The following is a 26283-nucleotide window of genomic DNA, read 5'->3' as shown; positions in this document are numbered from 1 at the left end:
TTGATGGTTTTTTCCAAGACCATGGCTTTGTAAGGGATATTAGTAGGGAATTTGGTCCGGTAGGCTGAGAGTTTCTTTAGGAGGGCATAGATTGCTGCGTTTTTCCATGGTTCCAGAAAAGTGCCGGTCAGATGGAAGTATTGAGAATTATGGTAAGGGCCTCGCTGATGGAGACCATACTTTTGTCAAAAGCATGATGGGGCACTGGTACACCGAGACCCTGGCATGTGAAGCCTTCATGATTGGTGTGATTTACTCTATGCTAATGGTGTCTCATGTTGTGATTGTGTTGTCTTCTTTTTGTTAGTCACTGGGAGACTTCTGGAGAGGGTCAGGGAGTCCGGTTGTGGGATGAAGTTGCTGTATATGTTTGTGTTCTAGCTGCAAAAGAAGTTTGAGAGTTTGTTGCACACGTCTTGTGATGGGCTGATGTTGCTGGTGGCAGGTGTGGTGAAGTCCTTGATGATTGCGCCAATTTTTTGCTACTGTTGGAGCTGGCATTTATTCTCTCTACTAGTGCCTTCCTCTTAGTTTCTCGGATAAGCTGTTGGTACCTTCTTGGAATGGATTTGGAAGTGTCTTTTTACGTTTTCCCCTTTGCTGGTTCTTCATTGCTGTTCCTGTTGTTTTCGGTGTTACTTGGTCAGTGTGAGGTCTTCCGTGTTCCACCTGGCTTGTGTTCTAGTTTATGCTCTGTGGCTTCTTACCTTTGGGGCTAAAGTGTTGGCACAGTTGGTGATCCACTTGTTGAAGTTTTCAGTGATGCATGTCAGGAGATCTGTTTTGTTGTATTGGAGGTGGTCATCGAATTCACTTCTGTTAGGTTGTTCCAGTGTCTATTTGCTGGGCATGCTGTGGCGGTTCTTCTGTGTTGCTCAATGTTCATTGTGAAACTGACTGTAGTGTGGCCTGTCCATATGACTGATCTTGGCATGTTGATTGTGATGTTGAAGGATGTGAAGACTGGATCAAGGCTGTGTCCGGCGGCATGGGTGGGCTCCGTGACGCGTTGAATTAGTCCCAGGTTTTCTAGGCTGTGAAGGAGGGCGGTTGAATTGGAATCGGCCCGATCTTTTAGATGGAAATTGGGGTCTCCTAGGAGGAAGAATGCTCTGTAATTAAGAACTAGGGGACCGATGTAATCCATAATGTTGCTAATGAAGTTAGCTTGGGTGCCTGAGGAGCTGAAAACTAGATTCCACCCAGGTTGAAGTTTGCTGTGATTTGTAATTTGAAGTTGAAGTATTCCATTTAGTTTGTTTCGGCTTCAGAGAAGGTGGTGTAATTGAAGGTGTCTTCGTAGATGATGGCCTCCTCCGGGCCTGTTTAGAATGTCTTGCCCAGTGACTTGTATCCAGCGGGTATAGGGGTAGCAGTGTCTGGCGTTGAGGCTGTGGTCAGCCATTTTCCTATGAGGAACAGGAGGTCTGGGGTGGCAGCATCCAGTAGGTCACATGTCTCCATGGTGTGCTTGCTGAGCGAACCTGTGTTAAGGAGCATGCATGATATTGGTGTGTGAGTGGTGCATGTGTGTTTGTTGGTAGGTGTTTGAGAAGTTGGGTGTTATGGATATGATCTTGGTTGGAGTTGCGGGAGCGGTGGTGCAGGTAAAGCAGCAGGGTGAGCAGGTGAAAGCTCCTTTTGTGTTGTGTGATGAGGCGTGCCAGCAGAGGGTTGCGTGATGCCTGGGTTCAAAGCGCGAAGGAGAGTGGCAGGGTAGTGTTTAGTCAGGGGAAGGCCAGGGATTCTGGCTCTTTGCAGGGACAGGATTTCTTTTCGCGTAGCTGCCATTAAATAAGTCCTAGGATGGGGAAGGAGCGCATGGGGTAGTGGGCGGGGCTGAGGCGGATCATAAGGGAAGGAGAGAGTCACAAGGGACAGGCAAGGAGCAGCAGGAGGAGGGAGGGGTCCGAAGGAGGGCGGGAAAGGGGCATGTATAGAAGATGGAAAGACACTGCACAAAGGTCAAAAAGAGTGAGAGAGATGGTAAAGATAAGAAAAGGAGCAAGAGAAATGGCACAAACAGCCAAAAGAGCAACAGAAAAGGTTCACAGAATGAGAGAATAGGCACAGAGCTAGAGAAAATGCACAAAGCGCGAAAGAAATGGCAAAGGTCGGGAAAGGAGAGAGTAAAACGGCAAAAGGAACAAGATGAGTCAAAAAGAGTGAGAGAAGTGGCTCAAAAGTCAGAGAGAGCAAGGCGAGATGGGTGCCCGAGGCACATGAAAGGAACGTGACCAGTCAGAGGACTGGTCACAGGTAAGTACAAGGAGGGCAGGGCCTATGCACATGCCTAATGCTTGTCCATGCTGTGCTGCCGTAAAGTAGGCTCTTGGGGTTGGGGGCGGTAGGAGTACAGGGGCGATGGGTTGGGCTGAGGAGAAGCTCGATGACAGGGAAGAAGAGAGGTGCAAGGGACAGGTAGGAAGTAAGGGAGGAGGGAGCAAGCGCAGAGATGGCGGGAAAGGGGCGCCGTAAGGGGTAGGCAGAGGTGGAGATACACGGCACAAAGGTCACAGAAAGAGCTAGAACGATGGCAAAGGTCAGAAATGGAGTGAGAGAAATGGCACAAAGAGCAAGAAAAGGCTAAAGGAATGATAGAAGCAGCACAAAAGTCAGAGGAAGAACAAGGTGAGAGGTTGCGTTGAGGGGCAGCAGCAGGGTCTGCAAGGGCCTTGACTGGTCTATGCAGTATTCTACTATTGCAGCAACTGAGTATTTCAACGTATGTCTTTAGTTTGCATTTATTATTCAAAAAAATGGTTAATTTGCAAAGTACTAGTATGTGTGGGATTGGTAGGACCGTGAGCAAAGGCTAAGATGTGAATGTCATCGTTTGCATGTTAATATGTTCATTAATTGTACAACCAAGATGATATAAGTTTAATTATTTAAAAAAAAAAAAAGTGGGTTAATCTGCTGTGAGAAGTATATACACCATAGGCCAATCTGCTCGGCCGTTTGCAGAACTTCAGCAATGCATTTCACTCTGTATTTGTATTTGTGGTATATGCCGATGCTGCACGTATGTAAATTTTGTCTAGGCAACAGTTTGTGTTTTTTAGCTTTGAATCTCTGAAGTTGGAAAGTTGGCTTTCCCTCAAGAACGAATTTGCATACCTACAGCTTGTATCTGGGCATGTGTTTTTAGGTAAAGTACATTGATATGCGGCTACGGCATGATTCTTTGGTGTGCAGATTTTCATATCTTTTGACTGTTAAACGTGACCACGTAGACTTCAATTTGGCCTACAGCATGCTGCTTCTTGGGGCATTGCTGTTAGCATTGCAAGTGTTGGCTCAAGAATCTCAGTGTACAAAATGCTGTTGGCTATAATGCCTGTACAGGCTGAACGTGTCGCAAGAGCCCAGTACGACATGGCAGTTTTGGATTTGATCTTTTTTTTTCTAGTAGTCTGTGCCAGCAATTTCTTTAGTTGGCCCCCCGACCACATCAGAAGCAAAAAATGGCGCGCCCAAAAATGTTTTTGGGACTTGGCACTCTTTTATTTTATTTTTAAACCTTTTTGTCGGTTCTAATTATTTATTTCAAATATTGAAAAAAACAGAATCACTGTCGCTGTTGGTCATGGCTGGATGATAAGCTGAGCCACCCATATTGTGAATTTAGTTTTGCTTTTGTACTTTATTCAAAGTGCAGTTCATGATTTGATCATGAGTCACAAAGGTCTCTGCAATTGATCGATGTGTATGTAATTAGTTTATACACTCTTCAATAAAATGCATTGTTCTTAGCGTTTGTTTAACCGTTTTATTAAATGCACTGAAGTATAATTTTATATTATTATAATTTCCTAATGACATGCATACAGTTTTCTGGGATTGTGAGCTTTAAATGCGTGTAGGGTTGCAGCAACACCCACATGATTCAGGCCTCCGAATCTGTGCGTTTCAGACGCATCTCAAACCTGTATATATTTAATAATTTGTTGTTTTCTTCCTAGTATTGGCTACCCTGTTGTGACATTGGGATTTGGATTCAAAAGTTATGTCAGTTACAAAATGAGGTTAAGAAAACAAAAAGAGGTACAGAAGGAGAACGAGTTCTATATGCAGCTTCTTCAACAAGCACTGCCGCCTGAACAGCAAATGCTACAAAGGCAAGAGAGGGAAGCAGAAGAAGGTATGCCCAATCTTTCCTTTTCTTGTATACATCGGTACCCTGTTAACGAGGATACCTTGTAATATTGTCTGTGTATTGTTGCTTTAACAGCGCTGGTTAGTTTTGCAGCAATAGATATGTTCAGGTTCTCAACAAACTTATTTTGTTGATGAAGTATGCTGAATCTTGCATAAGCCATATTTCTGGTCTAAGTTGTCATTCTAACATTGTTTGCTTTCAAGTAGATTTCAGCCTGGATACAGAACAAACAAAGTTGCTGAGGGTCTCTATTCTTAAATATTGCATTCTATCATTATGATGAGATCCCATAATTTCTTTTCAGAAGGCTATCAAATGTGAAAAGTTGAGAAATTGATATTGGTTCAAAATCTAAGCTGGCCCCTGTTACAGGGATATGTGTAGGTTATTATCACTTGAGCAAAAATTAAATGCAGTGGCGTGTTTTGAAATTTCTATTTCAGAACTGAGAAAAACAATTTTTAAGAGACCACAATAAAGTACATAATCAATAATTGTTCATTCTGTCATTAAACCACAAATATACATTTCTGTTAGTTGATGGAGTTGTTTCACTTGCTCTATCCCTCGAAGATTGCATTTTCATATTATTCCCCAACTCATGCACTACATTTCTGTTTGGATATGGTTATGTGGATCCTGGCCTATTGTTGAAAAATGTAGGTTGTGGTAGGATAAGGACAAAAGGTTACAGGAAGGACTAATAGGAGTCTTGGCCTACAAAAGCACTGTTACGGTTAACATGACTGACTACTTAAGCATTAATGAGGTCTCGATGGGAAATTTGCTTCTGGAATAGGATGCCTGTTAAGGTTTTGATATAGGGCATGTACATTCAAAATGTACAAGGGATTTACGTACCTCTTAACAGTGTGATGCTGCAATTGGTAAATGGGGTGAGGCATCTAGAGACTAAAACAGTAGGAGATAAGCAGGCAAGAGAGGAACTTATACAGACGAGACCCAGTTAGGTCAGAGCACTGATTGATCAACCATGACTGTGGTGAGACAGCTCGGTGAGGGACCTAGATTGGGGGGGTTTGGGGTAAATATGCTTGGCTGGCATGAGGCTATGAGATGTCATCATGGCATTGAGGTAATTGGATGGACGGATTATGCACTTCTAATTAAACATAAATGTTAAAATATCGGCTGGCTTACTATGAGAAAGTCTACTCTTAATGAAGTGCATACTCAAACAATTGGTTTTATGTGTGCACACAAGGAGGTTAACTGATTTGCCCCCTTTTCAGAGAGAACTATGACATTGGAAGAGATTAAAACTGCAATCTATGAATTGATGTCTGGAAAGATGTCCAGTGGGAGCGTACTCCTTGTGGAGTTATGTGGGAACCTACTGTAGCCATATTGCTATACATGGATTCAAAAGCGAGGATGAGGACTGATCTGGTAATATCAAAGTCACCGTCAAGCCAAAGGGGCACCAGACAGGGCTACCTCCTTTCCTTTTTCCTGCATGACTTAGCCATGGAGTCCTAGGCCGTCATTGCACCTTGCCTGGAAGGTTGTCGCCTTCCGTTATTAGTGCATCCAAATTTATCACAACAATGTGGATTTGTTAGCAGAAATTTTGTTCACTGAAAGTTGTAAAGTTTTCTTAAAAACTCGGAGAGCACTGGGGAGAATGGTGGTTGATCTCATGGTGGTTGATCTCGTGGTGGGGGTGAAGGGGAAAAGATGTAGAGCATCGCTTGGGAGGGATGTGCTCATGGTTGGAGGGTGGATTAAGCTCCATTGATTTTGGTCTATACTATTCAGTAGCTCAATTTCAATGGGTAGCCAAATTGCTACAAAGAATCAACAATCTAGTAGTGAAGCAGATTCTGGCAAATGGGAACACGGAAATCTTGGCATGTTTATTTAGAGCTCAGATAAACACGATGCCACGTTCAAACTGATGGGGGTGGCTAGGTATTGTTGGCAACAGCTGTTGTCCTAGACCCGTGCGAAGATGCACTCTCACCCAAACTACTGCTGTGGTTCCTACACAAAATTGAGACCGATGTATTTGTTCCACAGCCTACAGCAGGCATACCACGTTCGTTTAGGGTAGTTCTTTATATTTAATGCACTAGTGAGGAAGTTTAGGGAGAATGTGGGCATTGCTGATGGCTCTCCACAGACACACACAGAAAATACTAATGCTGGGAGGCAGCAGGAGGGCTGTAATACAGATTTATTCGGCCTTACTCGACTTGTCCAGGATGAGCCTATTACCTCTAAAGAAAAAGTGGAGCAGAGATATAGGTGGCAAATTAAATGATAGTGAATGTTAGAAAGTGGTGGGGTTTGCTAAATTTCAAACTATTCAGCATAACATATTACATAGATAATATCACGCCAGCTACCTCTACAAAACCAGTTTTTATATGCACCCAAAATGTTGGACTGAAGGTGGTGACCTGAAACATGTTCTGGTTATGCCTTTTGATAGTATTATAATAGACTCCTATCCAATTGGCCCAAAGAAACTCAGTGAACAACTGGTTCAGAGTTTTAAACCAAGTATTGTTAATAGCCAATGGCATTGCCCTAAAACAAATATAACATATTTGGCAAAAACGCCATCTTAATGACATTACACCTCCCCTCCAGGCTTAGCCTGAGATTGTCTATGCGATTAAGATTTGCTTTAAATTCTGGAAGCAATGGATCCAAGTTAGTTTCAACAATCTTAGACACATCTGCCATTATTTCGACCCCAAGATATGTTGCCTTCCGAACGACCCGGGGTCCTTAATCTGGAGTGCCTTACCGACAACAACAAGGGTTTTGTTAGAGTTCAGTCGATATCCCGAGAAATGCCCAAAAATCTCTGCCTCTTTTTCAATTTCAACTAGTGCACAAAGAGGATTAGGGGTCATAATAGCTAGATAATTGGCATACGACAAGAATTTAGTGCTCCCCCCCCTTACTGTGTATAGCTAAAATCTGGCTGGTATCTGTTATTTTCCTGACAAAGGGGTCAATGTACAAAGCAAATGATAGGGGGGAGCAAGGGCACCCCTGACGCGTCCCCCTACTAATTAACACAGGACCTGACAGTTCTCCCATAAAAGCAATTCTTGCCACTGGATTGTTATACATTATTGAAAAAGCCTTAATAAAGCCTGTACCAAATCCTCTACTCTTGAGTGTTGCCCACAAGAACGTCCAGGAGACCCTATCAAAGGCTTTCTCCGCATCTAGCAGGATTAGCCCGATAGGGTCTCCCGTAATCCCTGTCGCATCAAAGAGAGCAATCACCCTCTGAATATGATCAATTGTACTCCTACCGGGAACAAACCCTTGTTGAGTGGGTGAAACCAATTTCTTAATCACGATGGCTAGCCAATTTGCCAGAATCTTGGCATAAACCTGTACATCACTATTCATTAACGTTATAGGCCAATAAGACCCCAGCTCCTTAACCGGTTTCCCTTTTTTGGGAAAGACCACAATGTTGGCCGAACTCCATGAGTCGGGTGGCCTCTGTCCACACTGGGCTTTGAGAAATACATCGACCATAAGATCCAATAAGCAGGGAGCCAGTTTTTTATAGAATTCCCCTGGAATAGAATCGGTGCCAGCTGCCTTCCCGTTAGACAAGGAGCTGATAACATCCACAACTTCTTCAGCCGTAATGGGTACCTCCAGTGCTTCTCTTTCCTCCCTAGTTAGTTTTCCCCCTGGAAGCTCTTCTAGATAGTCCTGAATTGCCTTCTCACTTCAAGTGATTTCTTCAGTATAAAGCAGTTGATAGAAACGCTAGAAGGCAGCCCGAGTATCTGAGGGCTCTGAAACTAACCCAACTTGAAGAATTGCTCCCTCTGTCACCCTTTGTCTAGTGCGTACCACAAGCAAATGTTTCACTCTCACTCCATTTGTACATTTTGGATCTTCACTCTGCGTATTTCCCTTCCGCTTTATTTGTTGAAACTTCTAAGATTTGAGATTTAACTAATGCTACCCGAATTTGTACTTGGCCCACATCTCCCCCATTCAGAACCACTTCTACTAATTGTGCCTCTGCCTCAGCTAGCTCGTCATAAAGTTCCTGCATATAGGTTTACCCACTTTCTGAGACCGCCAGCCGTACCTTGAGGTTTCCCCTCTTATCCCAGCTTTCAGAGCATCCCATACAATATCGACCCGAGTGCTATCCCCATTCTCAGATATAAATCTAGGGATCCATACTCTCATATGTGCGATGTACTCCTGATCATAAAGGAGTGCTCTATCAAAAGTCCACCGTGGTATCTCTCTTTTTGAGGCTTGAAGTGGAATCTCGAGGACTAACGTATTGTGGTCAGACATGACCCGTGGAAATTTAGAAATCCTGCAGTTAATTGAAAGACCCTGGGACACAAAGAAATAGTCAAGCCTGGCATGTGTCTGATGTGGGGCTGAAAAAAAGGTAAAGCCAGAGTCATGGGGTTCTTGCGAGGCCCAAGCATCAATAAGACCATTAGTCGTTCATAAATTCTTCAAAGATTTAAAGACTTTGGGTTTATGGCCTCTGTATAGACTAGGCCCAAGCTTCATAGTGTTAACTCGCAGATTTAAATTAAAATCACCGCAAATGATCAAAGGCAATGGCCAGCCAACAAGTTCCATATTTATATAATTCAAAAGGGCGGGATCATCAAACATTGAGCCATAGACCGAGCAAAGCGTGAAGGAATAGTTATCACCATTGCATAAAGTAATAGCCCATCTGCCCAGATGATCCGCAGAGCGTGGGAAACTAAAAATCTTTCTGTGAGCCATAATGGCTAACCCTTTTGTGCGAGTGCCTTGGGTTGTGAAGGAGACTAGCTGATAGCCTCCCCAGTTTGAGCGGTGAGGGGCAGGTATTCCAGTCCATTCCGGCGACATACTAATCGACACCCGATCTAGGGGTCCTGGTCCCGCTCCGAACACGGATTGGAGCAGGTGGTAACACTGAGTTAGGTTACCCGACTTTCATGGAGAGCCTGTTCCCATAGTACTTGACGTGGTAGGTCGCATCTGCACCCACCACTTTTGTGTAGATAGTCTGTCCTTCACACTAGGACCTGAAAAATTGCTGAGGATCAATACGACCGCATGGCATGAAACATGTTGACCCACAGAGATGAGCATAGCTGAGCTGAATCTGGATATCAGCAGGCTGCCACTCTTCATTTGTTTTTAGTCCTTTGGATAGCCAGCCTCAATAGAGTCTTATTTTGGACTATCCAACTTGTTTTAAAATCACTTCCACTCACTCACATCTACACCACTAGGCCCCTCACACGCTCCGCACCATACGGCCAGGAACAAAAGATCTCCGTCAAAGAGCCCCTTTATGGGTAACCGTCGGGTATTGCAGCGCCGACCTGACGAGGAGCAGGTCCATATGATGAAGCATGACATCTAGCTTGCTGGGTGTGTAAGGACCCTAGTTCCGACAAGAGGAATCCCTTTCCTCTTTTGTCTCCTCTCTCTTTCTCCCTCTCTCTCCTACTCTCCACCCCGAGGAACTGCATACCCCTTTCATATAGCCTGCTAGTTCTGCCACCTTTTGTCTCCCAGCTTCAATATGTGTCTCTTGTAGACATATTATATCCGCATTAAGGTGCTGGATGTCTTCGTTGACCCTGCACTTTTTAAGCGGACAGTTCAAACCACATATATTAACCAATGCAATCCTTAGCTTACCCCTTGCCATGTATTACATTTCCAATTGTCATAAACAAAAGATCACCTAATATTCCACATAATTTCCATGGCATTACATATATTTCCGCCCAATGGACCAGCCACCACCCCTTCCCTCCCCCCCTGAACTCGGCAAAATAGGTCCGTAGACCCTTGTGATGCCTCCTGCATCCTGCTGTCGCCCCAGGCCGCTGCCACCTCTAAAAAGACAAAAATTACATACTATGCCACATACTATCTATACCATTAGGAATCGGACTGGCGTTCTCTAATTCTTTCCTCCCAAGACTTCCTGCAAGTACTCCTGCGCTTGAATTTCTGAGCTAAACACTCTAATCACCCCCTTGTATATAACCTTCAGTCGTGCAGGAATCATTAGATAAACTTCACAGCCGGCCTTCTGAAAAGGAGCAATTAACTGTCTGAGTCACAACCTTCTCTCCACTGTTGTGTGGCAGAAGTTTGGCCTGACAAAAAAAGTGTGTCCCTCTGCTGATCGTCTAGCTTCAGGTCGGGCCTTTTCAAAAACAGCCTGTCTTAACAAAAATTCTCCCCAAAAATCAAAATAGCTCTGGGTTTATTATCATGGTTGCCCTGACCCCTTTTTTTCCTGAGCATGAGAGGGAATCTGTGCACTCTCTGCACCCCAGTTCCAGTGTTTCAGTTCCGGGAAAGCTCCCTTCAGTAGCCGAAGAACAAATCCTCTAATTTCCTCTCCTTCTGCATTTTCTGCTATGCCAAATAGCCTCAGATTAGTTCGCCTCTGGCAATTCTCGAAATCCTCGAGCTTCCACATGACATCGGTCATTCTTGCCTCGTTTGCCGTTGCTTGTTGCCCTCTGGCCTCGGACCCTGCCTCCAACACCACTACCTGTTCTTCTAGTGTCGCAGTTCGCTTCGTAATCTCCGAACAGACTTTATTGACCCTCCTTATGGCCCCTTGTAATTTTTTGGTTGCCATATGTGCTCTTTTATGCTTTTATCAAGCTTCAATTTGCATTTGTTTAAGTGTGGAGTATATCAATCCCATTGAAGGAGAGGAATCGGAGATAGCATTTCTTCCAGGTAGTAGCTTACCAGCCTCCAACTGAGTAAAATCTTCTCCTGTCTCTTTGGCCTCAGAGCCCAGAAGGGTCGCTGATTAATTACATTTCATCTGATCAGGTTGGCCAAAATCTGATTCAAATCCCGCAACTAGAGAGATTTTCCGCGCACACTTTTCCATCTTTTCCGTGCAATAGCCCGTTTCTGAGTGACGGGTTCTGCCTCTGTGCTCTCTGATTCTTCTCTAGAGTTATCAAGGTCAGAAACCCCCAGCTCGCCATCATTAGATATTTCAGAGTCGTCCGTAAGGGAGTAGAATTTGTCTCCTTCAGGGGTTCTCACACATTTCAATTCAGTCATAGCAATGTCAGATTTCGTAATTAAATTGTATCACCCGAATCAGACTCCCCCTCGTGTCTCTCAGAGGAACCCAATTGCACATCTAACAGATTTCCTCCCCCGGCCGCACACTCTCCCAGTAGTTTACTAGAAGCGTTTATCAAGCTCATCGAGTTTATCTCATTTGTGTTCTGTTCAGCAGGAATATGAGCCGGAATCGCGTTTTCACTTTCCACAAAGCGGATATGCATGTCTCCCACATGGAAGGCTATTTATTTGTGGAAACCCTCTCTAAATTGGAGAGAACTGCCCAGTTCCTCCTGATGTTGAAGGGCATGCTAAAAATAAACCAAGACATCTTCCAAGCAGCCCATCAAGGCCAAGGGGGTAACACCACAGGCAGTAAAAGATAATATTTCTCCAAACCACCTGGACATCAAGGATCCTGTCCCACTGGACTTCCTTGTCATCCATAGAGCATGCAAGCAGGGTTTCACTCGGGCAAAAGGTGATGCTCCATGCCTGATGAGAGTAAAAGACTGGACCTGGTTAATAAGAGGGTAGCGGTAGGTGCTGCTACCCACAGGTGGATAGCTAACTCAGTCAGCTTCCTTTCCCACAGTGACAGGGCTCCGTGGGAAGAGATGCTAGGACTAGCCAAGCATTTCCCTGAAGAATTCAAAAAGCCTGGAGATGGGCTCTCCAATGCCACCATCCAATGCTCCCTTTACGCTGCAGACATTGCGTCCCCAGGAGCCAATACCAGCGTCTTCATCAGACCACATTTCTGGCTCGTTATCTCCGGATTCAAGCCCAGAGATCCTTCAACATCTGATCAATCTGCTCTTTGATTGAGAGTCAGTGTTCAACGCTCAGGTTGATCAGATGTTGGTGAAAATCAAAAAAGACAGACACTGCAAAAAACATGGGTTTCTTCACATAGGGGCACCTTTCGTTGACAACAGGACAGGTTCCAAGGCTGCGTTCCCAGACCCTTTCCCCTCATAACCAAAGCAGCAGCAGTCCTACCACCAAAAGGCTTCACAAGTGCATACCAGGGATGCCTATAGAGGCAACAATAAGAAGCACAGGTGTGAAGGAGGTTCGGGCAAAGGGGCCTACAACTCAAAATATTGACTTCCCTTTGACCTACCAGTTCAGGGTACTCTCCTTTGGCATCCCCACTGCTCCAAAGGTCTTCACAAAGTGCCTAGCAATGTTAGCCATCCCCCTCAGGGGGGGGAAGGGTTATGCATGTTTTCCCCTACTTCAAAGAACAGCTAATTAAGAGCGCAAGCAAAATTGACTAGTAGACACCCAGGCTACCATCTACAACCCATTTAAATCCAGCCTTTTTTAGGGGCAGTGCTAAACTCTGTTGCAGACTAAGCCAAATCAGATCTACAGAGGGTGCTAGACTTCAGCAGCTTTTACATCTTTTGCAGCCAAATTGTCCACTCTATAAGTCTGAACCTTTAACTTCCTCCTGGGCATGATGGCTTAATGTATCGCCCGAGTACTCCACATCTGGCTTTACATGTGTCTTATACGTTAGTGCCTAGAATCACCGTACACAGGCAGAGGCTAAGTGGGAAGATATAGTGTTGGTAAGTACCAATAATTCTCTGCCCTGGTAGAACAGCAAAAATCTGTTGCAGGGCAGGCCCATCCTAGACCCTGTTCCTCAAGTCACCATTACTAAAGACTCCTTTCAAGCCAGCTGGGGAGCACATTTGGACCACAGGATCGTTCAAGCCATGTGTGCTCCTTATCACCAGGGGCCCCACTTTAACTACCTTGAACTCCTTCCCCCTTATTCAGAACTAGGTAGTACTAATCAAAACAGACCATAAGACAGACATGTGCCAGCTCAAAAAACTGGGCAGTGCTCACTCACTCCCCCTATTGCTACTGGCACAGAAAACATGGCATTTGGCACTCTACCACCGCATTCACTTAATTGCGGAGTACCTACCAGAGAGCACAACATCCTGGCTCAGCAGGACATATCAACAAGTCCACGAGTGGGAACTACACCCACAAGTCCTTCTCCAGTGCTGGGGCACACCACACAGAGACCTATTTGCCACCCCAGAAAATTAAAAATGCCCACACTTCGCCTCCAGGTACCTCCACCCACAGTCCATGGGCAATGCACTATTGTTGAACTGGTCAGAAATCTTTGCTAATGCTTTTCCGCCTCTCCCACACCTTCCAATCATGGTCTGGAAGCATAGCTGCTTACATGCAAACAGGGAGCATTCCTTCCCTTTATGCAAACCGGTGGTAAAGCATTCATGGAGGCCTCAAAAAAATCCTCCCTCCCAAGGTTCCCCCTGCACCAGGATGGAATTTCAATCTAGTTCTCACCAACCTCAGGGGGCGCTTTTAAAATTCTGCACTCTTGGACCCTCCAGTACCTTTCCTGGAAGGAAGCTTTTTGTGGGTCTATAATTCATCATAGACTTATTAGTGAGCTGCAAGCCCTCACACTGCAAGAGCCTTCTTTCAGGTCCATAAAGACAGGATGGTACTATGCACTAACCCAAAGTTCCTTCCCAAGGTTGTTTGCCATTTCTACCTCAATCAAACCATAGAGCTCCTGGTCTTCTTCCCTTAGCCAAATGCAGTAGCAGAAAGAGCCCATCACACTCCAGATGTCAAACATGCTCTTCAGTTATATAATGACAGGACCAAACCCTTTCACAAAGCTGACTAGTTGTTCCTAGCTTTTGCAAAACCACACAAGGGTCAGCTCATCTCCAAAGCAGCTATCGCCAGATAGATAGTAAAGTGTATCTAAACTTGCTATTATAAAGCCAAAAGAACCCACCCCGTTACCCCCAAGGTGCACTCAACACGCAAAAAAACAGCAACAATGACTTTTCTATTAAACATTCCATTAGCTGACATACACAAAACATCTACTTGGTTAATCTCAGACACTTTTTACTAAATATTGTATAAGTATTTTTAGCCAGACAATAGAAGTGGTTGATCAGACTATCCTCAGGACACCATTTCAGACATCTGCATCATCCATACTCTAGCCACCTCTTGTAGGGGAGTTCTGCATTACTTGTATGCAGACCATGTGTATGTACAGCATTGTGTGCTAAGAACGGAAAAGGTTACCCTGTAAGCATCTGTTCGTAGCGTGCGTTGCTGTAGATTCACATTTGCTAACCCTCCTCCCCGGAAGTGTGTCGCTATGGTTGCAGAACTCTTACTCTACCAACTTCCCTACTCAGTGTACCATACTGCACTTACACACCACTCAATACTACTCTCACCAGCTGAAATGGAGAAATATCGAAAACGAGTGGTGTGCAGTCACCAAGAGAGCCCAAGGCCCTTCAATTGGAAGTCCGTGGCAAACTCGATCTTTGGAGGTTGTCGCCGACAAGAACACACAACAAAGGGTTTTCCTGGGGACTAAAACTGAATTGCACTATGTGGACCTGACCAGAAACCCGGAGAATGTGTCGAGCGCATAGCCCTGGCAATGCACGTCCCAATCTGATAGTGGCTTTGTGTCATCCAGCCTTTCACACATACTATGCATTGGTACAGTTTTGTCTCACTTGTACTAGTATCGCCCTGTGTCACCATATTCAGATTGATTAACAGGTATGAGAATAATGACCCCTCTGGCATACCACATTATACTCCGGATGGCTGGGGGACCAACTTAACCTTCATAAATTGAGAAAACTCTTGAATTAATCAGTATCTCTCATTCCGAAAGCCTCCAGGCATTCTAAAACCACATGGTGGGCAGTGGTATACAAAGGCGCTGGTAAAGCCAAAAGATTCGATGCCGCTCTCTTATTTTTGTGGCTATGTCATACCTATCCAGCTTACGGAAATTTCTGCTAGTCACAACAATTACTCTTGCCTGCCTATTGACATTCAGAGCTTTTATCTCATAACTAAGTGGGATATTAAAATGGTCGGTCCGTGTTACCACGTCCAGCATTGTTTTACACAAGGCATTGTCACTGTACAGCACATCCAGCAAAAGGCCTAATCTAAGGGTGGAAGACACTTCTGTTAAATTAAATTTAAACTGGCCCAGATTTTCCATAAGGATCATCTATGTGGTATCAGATAAATCAACAAAATTAACTTTTACGTTGAATGTCACCTAGGGGGTCTGAGATAAAGAAATAGATTCCATGTGTTCTTCATTAACTCAACTTTTCTAACCTCTAATATTTCCAAGTAGAGTTGTAAACTTCAACCATTTACTCACATTTCAATGTTTGTTTGGCAATCACTGCCAAGCCCCCACCACACTTTACCTCCCAACATGCAGTGATCATTTGATAGCCTGGGGTGACCCAGTTCATACATAATCATTCAACAGTCCTCCTTTAACCCGGACATAATTACACCCACAGCATCCTGGTCTCTTTCTGATCTGAAATATTATAGCCGTTACTAACCATGTGTTAATAAGCGCAATTCACATTTATTCTTCTCTTGTAGACCTTGACATATTTTGTTTGTCACACGTGGTTGACACAAATGGTTGCGTGGAATGGAAAAACACCAGCAAAATATCTAGATGAACGTATGTACAGGGGAGTTGAATGCAAGGCTTTTAAAGTAAACTAGAACATGATGTTTATATACTGTACCATACATACAATTTGTAATACAATGCTCAGAAAATCACAAGCTATCATGCTGTTGAGCGGGGTACATCTCCAGTCACAAAGAATTCAAAATGATTGTGGCATGAAGCAGATACCTGTTAATAATACCCAAAGAAAGGTAACAACCTTCTCTTCTGTGTGTAAACTTATCCTGCCTTTTTAAAGACCCAGTCAAAATATCGCATAACTAAAACATGTCGGCACATACAAAATTGTATCATACTCGTAAGAGGTATCTGGGCAAGACACATATGAATAGTACTCAAGTGATTAAACACTCATATGGCCTTTAGCTAATTCTGTGCTTCATACAACAAGGCGTCTGTTATAGCGTGTCCTGAATTCTATGAAAAGATTAATTTCTTCCTTATGATTCAGGTCTAAGCAGACAAACTATGATTCCAGCCTGCCATGCCTTCAGTTCTCCCAGGCCCTTTGTGGAATTCTTCTTAAGAAGTTTAAGCTAGCATTATGAACCTCGTCCAAAGAGTAGGATTTTGTGGGATATGCAAGAATATCCTAATAATTCATCTGTATATGATCTGCATGTCTAAACTTCAGTCTCCTGATCTAACATTGGTTTAGATTAGATCACATGAATTAATCGGGGCATATTTATAAAGTAATTTTCTTATTACTCCCACCCTGGGAATCTGTCATCTTTCATTTATGGAGTCTGACGAAAGCCAAGGTTTCTCATCAACCATTAAAATAATGTTATTGTTTCCATCCATCAATGTTCAGTTGCTCTGAATAATATTGCCCAAAGAATAGGCTTATCTGATTTTACTTAAGGCCACTGTCCATTCTCTAGCCTCACTGAACGGAACCACCACATTAAAAAACTGCTTTATTTCAACAAGTTCCAAAATGTTTTGGTATCTGTTGTCTGTTTGCAACATTCTAATACTTCTAAGAATTGGACTTTGCAAGGTACTCTAGCACCGGGACATTGGGAAGAGCTGGGCAAATGAGTCCCTTCAATGGAAGATCTGTAGATCAGTCGATATTTAAAGCAGAGAAAAAAAACTCGGAAAACTGGTATTTTTGGGGGGGCTTTATCTAAAAAAGTATTGAAATGTTTTAAGAGTTTTTTTAGGGGGTGTCTCTTCTAGATCCACATGCTGTGCATAATTGCGCCATCTAGTGTTTGGATCTGGAAAATGTGCATTACAAATAGTTTTCCTACTGTTGGTGGGTGTTGGACTTGGCAGTTTCTGCAGGGTCATCCCCAGACTTTTTTCCTTCCTCCTCCAAATTTCGCAGAATTTGTTTTTGTTGGCCTTAGGACTCTGTGCACTTTATCACTGCTAAACAGTGTTAAAGAGATTGTGCTCTCTCCTCTTAACATGGTAGAATTGGCTTACAACCAATTGGCATAATTTAATTTACTTATACGTCTCGAGTAAAGTGGTTCCACTATAAATTAAATGCTACTAGTGGTCCTGCAGCACTTGTTGTGCCACCCGCTTAAGTAGCATTGCAAACCTGTCTCAGGACTGCCTTTGTGGCCTGTGTGAGCAGTTCTGAACTGTCATTTCGACCTGACAAGATAAACCTTTTGCCAGGCCAAACCTTCCTTTTTAATACATACGTCACCCCTAAATTTGGCCTTAGATAGCCCAGCGGGCAGGGTGCTGGGCAGGGTGCTGTGTATCTAAAAATTAGGACATGTACTTTTAAGTTTTACATGTTCTGAGCATAAAAAAACTTACATTTTTCAGTATTGCAAGGCCTACCTTTCCCATAGGATAACAATGGAGTTACCTTATTACATGTAATCAGCTGTAACATCCAAATAAGAACAGGTTAACAGTTCATGTTTAGTGTCTTTCGAATTGTAATGAAGAGCCTCATTTATGGTGAAGTCTTATTTTTTTATTTTACTACAATTTTTAAAATGGCACTTTTAGGGGCATGGCCTGTACGGGGACCCAAGATGGTGTGCCTCGTATGAGCTCCAGAGTCAAGGCTCTCAGAAATGCCTGTTACCACCTCACAGTGACCTTAGAGGGAGCTGCGAGTGGCCAATCGTCCTGCTTGAATCAGCGGGGCCTGTTGGGACAGTCAGATGGACGGCTGCGCTGACAACCCAGTAGCTGCGGCATATCCAAGATGGCCACCCGCATCAGAGCTCGGACCTCAGCTGATGTGAGGGGCAGACACTGAGTGACACTACCCACACCCTTATGGACTCAAGGCCGGGCCTGCAGGGCCTCTTTTCTCTCCTTTCGCCACCCAGGGACTTCCAGAGACTCCAACTTACTGTGCCATTTTCTCACATTAGTTTGGACTACAGGGTGCCGGATGATCCCCACACCTATACTACTAGCCTGCAAGTGACATTTGGGGAAGTTTTGGAACATCTGGGGTAGTTGCTCCTTCTGCTACAACTTATCCACACCACTTGCAAACAGCGGATCCTCTGGGAAGGGCATGCTCCCTCTATGGTGTCAACGCGTCCCGAGTCTCAGAGACCCTCCACCATAAGGGACATGCTCAAAATCATCCATGAGCACTGGCAGCTCGGAAGCCATAAAGGAGGCACCTTGTGGAGACGGCGGGTCTGTACCACAGTTATATCTTCCTGCGACGAAGGGGGGCATTCAATCCTTACTCCTGGAAATGAGAAAACATCTTGCGGTCATAAGCACAAACTTTACCAAGGTGCTCACTGAACTTGACCATTTGATGAAGGGAGTCAAATCCCTCATGGTCCTGGTTGAGGCAGTGGTGCCACAACAAGATCAGTTTCAGGATACCCTGGATGAGATAGTGTCGGCATTGAACTCACAGCAACAGCTCTTGAGCGATGACCTAGAAGATACAGAGAATCTCTCTCGCTGCAAAATTGTGAGGATCAGGGGGGTGAGTACCACCGTCCCAATGCCAAACTGGAAACCTACATACATATATTGTTCCATCATATTCTTCAGGTCTCTGATGGCAGGGACCTTGCCCTCAACCGCACACCAAGTTTTATCTGCATCTGAGCAGCAGAACCAGCTTGCACCAGATGCTCTTACCAGAGTCCACTTCTATCAGGTTAAGGAAGATATCCTGAAGGTGGCTCTTAAATTGGACTCCATCCCCTTCAGGGGCAACATCCTCCCCCTCTTTTCAAGACTTCTCGTTCCAGATGTTAGAAAGCACCGGAACTTCATACAGGTGCTGTCCAACTTACTTGACAAGAAACTTCTGTACCGTTGGAGATTTACGCTGTGTCTGCTCTTCACCGTGGATAATAAGTACGTTGCTGCACATATGCCAGATGAGGTTGAAGCCTTGCTGCACATTGAAAGTGAGCATTGTTGAAAGTGGTGATGCCCAGCCCCAACTCTTAAGTGGGTGATGAATGGCAATGGCCATTATCGAAATGAACCTGAAAGGCTTCCAAGAAAGCTGTGCGCTAACGAGACCAGTTAAAGCACCTGCCCCTACAAGACATTGAATGAAGGCCCACTGGATGCTTGATACCTTCAAATTAACAGTTTATGCCTGCGGTTCTGGTTTGCTGGCCCGCAGGTCTCTCCAGATGTACTGGACGGGCCACTGTGTTGGCCCTGACGGTGGTGGCTGCCCCCTGAACTATGTGGCTTAATGGTTGTCCTTCTTACTCGATCGCCTTGTTAGGCGGAGTACCCTCTTGAAGTGCCCCAGCACACTTTGGCCGATTTATACCATTTTGCTGCCATAATAGATTTCCCCCCGCGAGCATGGCATGCAGGGCATTCAGAACCTTCATCTGCTAGATATTTGGAGAGCAACCCATGTTGGAGAGTGGGATTACACCCATTACTTCAATGTCCATAAAACCCACACATGGAACGATTATTTCTTGATTGCCTCCTCTCTCCAGCAACGCAACCACTATAGGCATCCAAATCCTCTCAGATCACCCTCTGGTGTTTTTGTTGTTATATGCAGGAGCTTCCCTCAATGCACGATTCAGACGTGGTACATTAACAAATAGCATTTCTAGGCCTAGCACTGCGGGACTTGGTGCAAGAATCTTTGGAGCACTACTAAGGAAAATTACACAGAAGAGGTGTCTTATGCCTCTGAGTGAGAACACAGCCTAGGCGATCCTACTAGGTGAAGTCATAAAGCATACATCCACCTTTCTGAAAGTAGCCAGAGCAGTCCTTGAGGGCTGCCTTTCCTGGCTCGAAACCCAACACAAGGCAAAAAGCTCAAATGGGATCCACAGGGAACTCGGGCTGGTTCAGGGATGCAGGACTTTGCCTTCCCCTCATGATGACCCCATGCTACTCCAGAAGCTAGAGGAGCTTATTAGCCCCAAAGAGGTGCGAGCAGTCATTCACCAATTGAAAGCCAATAAGACTTATGAGCTGGACAGGTTTTCAGTCTCATTTTACAAGGCTTACTGTTAGCTGGTAGTCAAACTCTTGGCTAACGTATTTAACTCTTTCCTTCTCACTAAAATAGTAACGCCAGCCATGGTGAAGACTATAGTAACACTGCTATTGAAACTGAGCAAAGATCCCAAGGCTCGTTCTTTGTATAGGCCCATTGCCCTGCTAAAATATGATGTGAAAATATTCACTACCATCCTGATTTACCACCTCCATTCCATTTGTCTGTTGTTACTATCCAGTTGCCAGTCTGGGCTTCTCAGGAATAGATAGGCCTGGAATAGTGTTCAGCTAGCAGTGAATGTGATTGATATGGCAGAACGGGCCAAAACCACAATTGATCTTCTCTCGCTAGATGCACTATTAATTGGCCAGTTCTAAAACCCAGACATCGCAGGTATCTGAGGGTGCCGTCTTCCCTCTGAGGGCGCCCTCTTCCCTCAGATACCTCTTGGCAGAGGCACTAGACGGTGCTGCCCTCTGTCCCTGCTAATTTTCGCCCTTATGATTAAACAGTTTGTCCGTAGTCTTGAAACCATCCCTGAGATCCCAGGGCGCAAGGTAAATGGAAAAACCTACAAATTCGCATTATTCCCTGCTGATGGGCCAGGTTTCCTTAACTGCCCAGCTACTTCTCTTCCAGTGTTATTGAAAGAATCAGAACAATTTGAGGAGGGTTGTTAATTCCCCATCCACTACGCGAAGTCCACGAACCTTGTTGTGGTGGATACTGCTCTCCCTCTTTGGTCTCGCCTGGTAGGCTGCCTCCATATGTTACTCAGGGTTCTCCCTTAATAATTCTGTTATGTTGTTTGATCACAACATACCCCTCCTGCTGGAGGTTCTTTTAAAGAATATCTACCGCTGGGTTGAAGATATCATGGCTGGGCGGTAGCAATGCTTTGAAAATCACTTACTTGCCCCCAGCTACTGTGTGTGTCACACAACCTGCCCCTTTGTATCCCCCGCAACACTGCCACACACACATACACACACACACACACACACACACACACAGCTATTACAATTTATGTGGCCTAACTCCACTCTCAGAATATTAGCGAGCAACACTGTACAAGAGAACATCAGATGGAGGGCTGGGATTACCCAATAAAAAACACTATGTTCATACATCACAGTTGCATTCTGCTCTTGACTGGCATCACCTCCCCATACCAAGCATTGGGTACTCTTGGAACAGGCGTGCTCTACCATCCCCTTACAACACATTCTGTGGCTGAGGCCCCGAGACCGCTTCCCATCTTCACACACCCCCCTGAATGCTACTGCGGCTCTGATTCGACACTAGAATAACATTAACTACTGGTAGGCAGCCACTAAATATCCCGCCCCTCTCTCACATTATACACAACCTGAAGTTCATGCCGGGTACGCTGGATACTCGCTTTACAGACTAGGGGAGGGATGCGAGGGGGAAAGACCACTTTTGAGAGATTTGTACCAAGTTGAGGTTGTGTTAGAGAGGCAGACATGTAGGCAGCACTTTCACTAGACTACTGTGGACGAGTCTTGCCGTACCCAACTTCTCCATTGGGTGAATGCACTGTTAGTCAAAGGTTTTGGTAGCAGAGCCAAAATGCCTTTGGGGCTTCTCTTCTCGAGAGGGGGCTCCCCAGGAAGGGTATCACCCACCTGTATGCGACAATAGGTGGCCTTTCCCAGCCACTGCAACACCCTTAACAATCACGATGGGAGCAAGACTTTGGTATCACTGTAGGCAACGACAATTGGCAGCAGCTCTCGATGCGTGCGGCCAGAACCTCTATTTGTCTCCAACATAAGCGTAATGCCTATATCATACTCACGAGATTGTACTTCACACCGGTCTAACTTCATGAATGGTTGGACCCCCAGATCTTTGCTGAGGAAGATGCAGGGCCAGGGGCACTTACCCAGATGTGATGGCAATGCATACATGTATTGTGCTTCTGGTCGAAGGATCTTCTCCTGTTCCACAGAATTTGCTCTGTGACCCTCCCAATGGAACCCTAAGTGTACTTGCTGGGGAAGGCGGGGGAGGACTCACTTTTTATTGTATAATTTTTTGAAATAGCATTTGTGATTTCTTTATTAGAAATTTTGTTAATTCTTTTTTGTTTTTTGCACTTGGAATAAGTCATAAGCCTTTTTAAAGAAAACTGATTGTTTTGTATGTTCTCCCTACAACATTGCATTGATACATTGATATAAAAAGAATGGCATATAGGAGACCATGTGCAAAGTGAAATTTAATCGTATGATTTTTTTAATGATCTTATAATGTTTTTAATTGTTTTTGTACATGCATGTTGAATTACTATAATAAATATCATACATTTTTTACATATATTTGGGTTCAGTGTATTGAGAATAGTGAGTCCATGGGAGTTTGTTGATGATGTATGAATGTATGGCTCAGAGTTAGATGTTGTTTTGTAGGGGATATCCTCTTGTTTATACTGCAGTGTACCCTGTCCCCTACATAAGTAAGGGTACCTCTCAATATTTGATAACAATTTTGGGAAAGAACACAGGCCCTGGGAACCTGATTGACAGGGACCCAGAGCACATCAAGTCGGGTTGTATCAGAAATCTGGCAAAAATTGTGCGGGGGGGTGTTCTGCAACGGAAACCCACTTTCCTACACCATCATTTGTCCCTATTCAAAAACAGGCATTCAAGCACCCACCTCCCTGACAATTCAAGGAAAATCAGTCTGCAGGGAGTCCCTATGTGCCCATTCTATAATAAATCCGAACAAGTCTTTAGGGCACAGTGTATGTCTTACCCATTGTTCCAGAAAGCGCTCGGCATACTGGTCCTCCACTCTTTCTGGGAAAGCCCAGCAGCCGCAGATTATTCCTCATTGATCGTCCCTCAGCGTCCTCCACTTGACGCTCCAAGGTGCCAAATACCTCTGTCAGCCGTGAGACCTGTTGTTTGAGCTGTTGGACCTCCATCTGTAGAGAAGTAATGTTGGATACTGCATTCCACCTTCCGCGCACAGAAGGTTCAGTTCAGTGGATCCCCCCGCAATTTGACATTCAAGAGCCTTTTTGGAGCCCTGTATTGCCTCCAAGATGTCGCCACGTGACAGTTTTTCCGAATGCTCCAGGGAAAGTTCAGTCGTGCCCGAGGGATCCTGCTGAGTGAATCTGTAGGTCATCTGGCAAGAGGTGATGAACTGAGTAATAGTGTTCTCCCTGCTGTTATCCCTGGGGTCTGTCCTTCCCTATACTGCCGGTGGAAGCAGTAAGTACCAAACACTCAATAGAGTCAAGGATGTAAAGATCCCCCGTGCTTGTCTGGCCAGGCAGTAGTTGCTGCGAGGGAGTAGAAATGTAATGTGAGCCCTATTTCCCAAGCGTGCAATCAGCCCCCTCAACGGACACGGTCAAAGTAGTAGATTTGGGGGGAGCGAAGTACAGGTCCATAATAAGTAATACGCAGTGGCCTCCAGAGGCGGCATCCACATTGGGGCTGCAACGAGATCCGGGTGCACCCAGCAGCAGGACAGTTATCTGGCAAAGCAGCAGTCCAAGTGTCACCCCATGCTCCAATGGGAAAGGCAAATTCGGTAATATGAGCCAAGAGCAGCCGGAGACCCAAGCATCCAGCGGGACCCCGGAAAGACAGGACCCAAGGCCCCCACACAGCGCAGTGGTCCAGCGCGGAGCCCACACATCACCTGAGCACCCCTCCACCTGTCGCCCTGGATGACAGGGCTCACCGACTTGGTAGTTCGGAGTATATTACAATAATTGCATCTTCCAGTAGTCGTTCCCACAGGGTCCCCTCCGCAGTTCTTCAGGAGCACTACGGTGAGTAGGTTGTTGTGTCCACTTCCCCTCAGTCTCTTCCTGCAGTTTCCCTGTCAACTGCACCGTCCCTAGGGTGTCAGGCTGACCAGTCGGTACAGTCATCCACAAAAGCGAGGTCTGCCCACCCTCCGGTCATGATGGCCGCTCCCCCAAGGGAGCGCACAACAGAAGGTCACGCATGTTGCCTCTGGCAAAACCGCTCTGCACTTGAGCACAGGCACCTTAAGGCCTCCGACGCCCTGGGTCACAGTTTCAGGACCTTCAATCTCCCGGTGGCAAAAGTGGGGGGTGGGTAAGTAAGTATAAGTAAGTCATTTTATTAGCATAGTTAAAACCATTGCTATACAAAATAGATTAAGAACAAGTATAATAAAAGTACAATTCTAAATAGAATCAGAATAAAAACAATAGCATTTCCTTAAATCGACTGTACACACGGCAGCTTCTTGAATATAAAAGTTTTTTTTTTTTGTTTTTTTTTTAAAAGATTGATCAACTTCATGTTAGTGAGATTATTTCTTCTTTCCCGGTTTCCTCATGAGCTCATAGGGTCAGTAAAGTGGGGGGTGGGGGGGTTCGGTAAACCGCTCCATCAGGAACCCCTGATGGGGCCAGTCAGTCCCTTCATTTGGCGACACCAAGGCTGCATCGTCAGTTGGCGCATTCGGGATGGCTGGAGCAGTGCACCCACACCTCCACAGGGGCCTCTGCCGCAGCACACTCACAGGCCCCTGGTTAGAGGGTGCACCCTCTGAGGGCCCCTCGCATCTCCCAGTTGTTTGGCCATACCAGGGCCGGACTGCGCTGCACTCCCAGTCAGGCTCCTCTGGGACTGTCGCAACTCAGCGGGCGACCTGCCCCACAAGCAGCGCATGTGTGGGAGGAATGGGTATGAAGCGTCAGTTAAGATAGGATGATGCAGGATTCTGTGACGGAGCTCCCTAAGGATCTCGTCCTGTCAGCCATGTTGGCTGGCCATGCCCTGGCTTCAGTTTATTTCTTATGATGATTGAGCTTGAAGGAGGTAAGAGAGTCAAGTACCCTCGAAGGACACATCCCAAAGAAAAAAAAACATAGCGAATGTCGAGAGGACGAAGAGGTCCCTTGAGGCAGAAATAGATGTACTAATTAAAAAGAAGAAAGTCATTGAGGAATTTATGGAAGATCATAAGGTAACTAAACCCTTGGTTATTAAGAGACCAAGACTGGAAGCATAAATGCTCAAGTCCGCAGAAACCCCACAAGTGATAGAAGCAGGACAAGATATGGGGAGGAAGAATTCATATACACACACCCTGAAGCAGAAAAGTTAAAGTTTGAAACACTTTGAGAGGTAGAGACACTTGGGGAACACTTTTTTAAGCATATTCTGCCTGGTATGAGGTATACATTTACCTTTTAGGACCTTCAACACTAGGTGATATCTCTGTACCACAGTATAATGAAAAGAGCTGCCAGATGCCTTTGGGATACAAGTGGAGATAGAAAATGAAAACTCCTTTTCCTTTTAGAAACTTTGAGTCCTGCACTAGGAATAACCAATTCCTGCATATTCTACCCAGTATATTACAATAGGGAAGAGAAGTCTTTAACAAGTAGGCATCTGCTATAGCTGTCTCCCCTAGCATAAAGAAACAAGCATTGAAAATGCAATAGGTCTCGCCTTTGATTAAGTTACAGCCATTTGCTTTGCTAATGGTATTGTGTAGCAAAGCAAATGGCTTTTTTACTTTTAGCGCGAGGCGCGCGCGCTAATTGCAACGTAGACAAAATTGCCCGTCTTCTGCTTTTACAAATATTGAAGCTCCTTAAACAGGTCTGACATTAGTCTTCCCACGGAATGTTGCCATTGGTAAAGCTATTTAGCATTGTAGAGGATATTTTGATTTGCAACATGGACAAATTGCCCGTCTTCTCCTCTTACAAATATTGAAGCTCCTTAAACAGGTCTGACATTAGACTTGCGACGGAATGTTGCCATTGGTAAAGCTATTTAGCATTGTAGAGGATATTTGGATTTGCAACATGGACAAATTGCCTGTCCTCTCCTCTTACAAATATTGAAGCTCCTTAAACAGGTCTGACGTTAGTCTTGCGACGGAATGTTGCCATTGGTAAAGCTATTTAGCAGTTTTTAGGATATTTTGTACGCAGGTTGTCTACGTTTTCCATATTTCGCTTTTTTGATTCTTATGGAC

The 26283-nt window shown here is 44.9% G+C and overlaps 1 protein-coding gene across 2 annotated transcripts in view; it reads left to right on the top strand.

Annotated features, from left to right (window-relative positions):
• Nucleotides 1-26283, top strand: part of MACO1 (macoilin 1) — a 282509-nt gene that overhangs the window by 70504 nt on the left and 185722 nt on the right. For both annotated transcript variants that reach the window (XM_085647812.1, XM_085647813.1), the window contains exon 5: nucleotides 3966-4144. In XM_085647812.1, coding sequence (XP_085503938.1) covers nucleotides 3966-4144 — 179 coding nt within the window. The remainder of the gene's footprint in view (nucleotides 1-3965; nucleotides 4145-26283) is intronic.

This window comes from Triturus cristatus, chromosome 3_2 (assembly GCF_964204655.1).
Source record: "Triturus cristatus chromosome 3_2, aTriCri1.1, whole genome shotgun sequence".
Lineage (NCBI taxonomy): Eukaryota > Metazoa > Chordata > Amphibia > Caudata > Salamandridae > Triturus > Triturus cristatus.
This window is presented reverse-complemented; position numbering and strand designations above follow the sequence as displayed.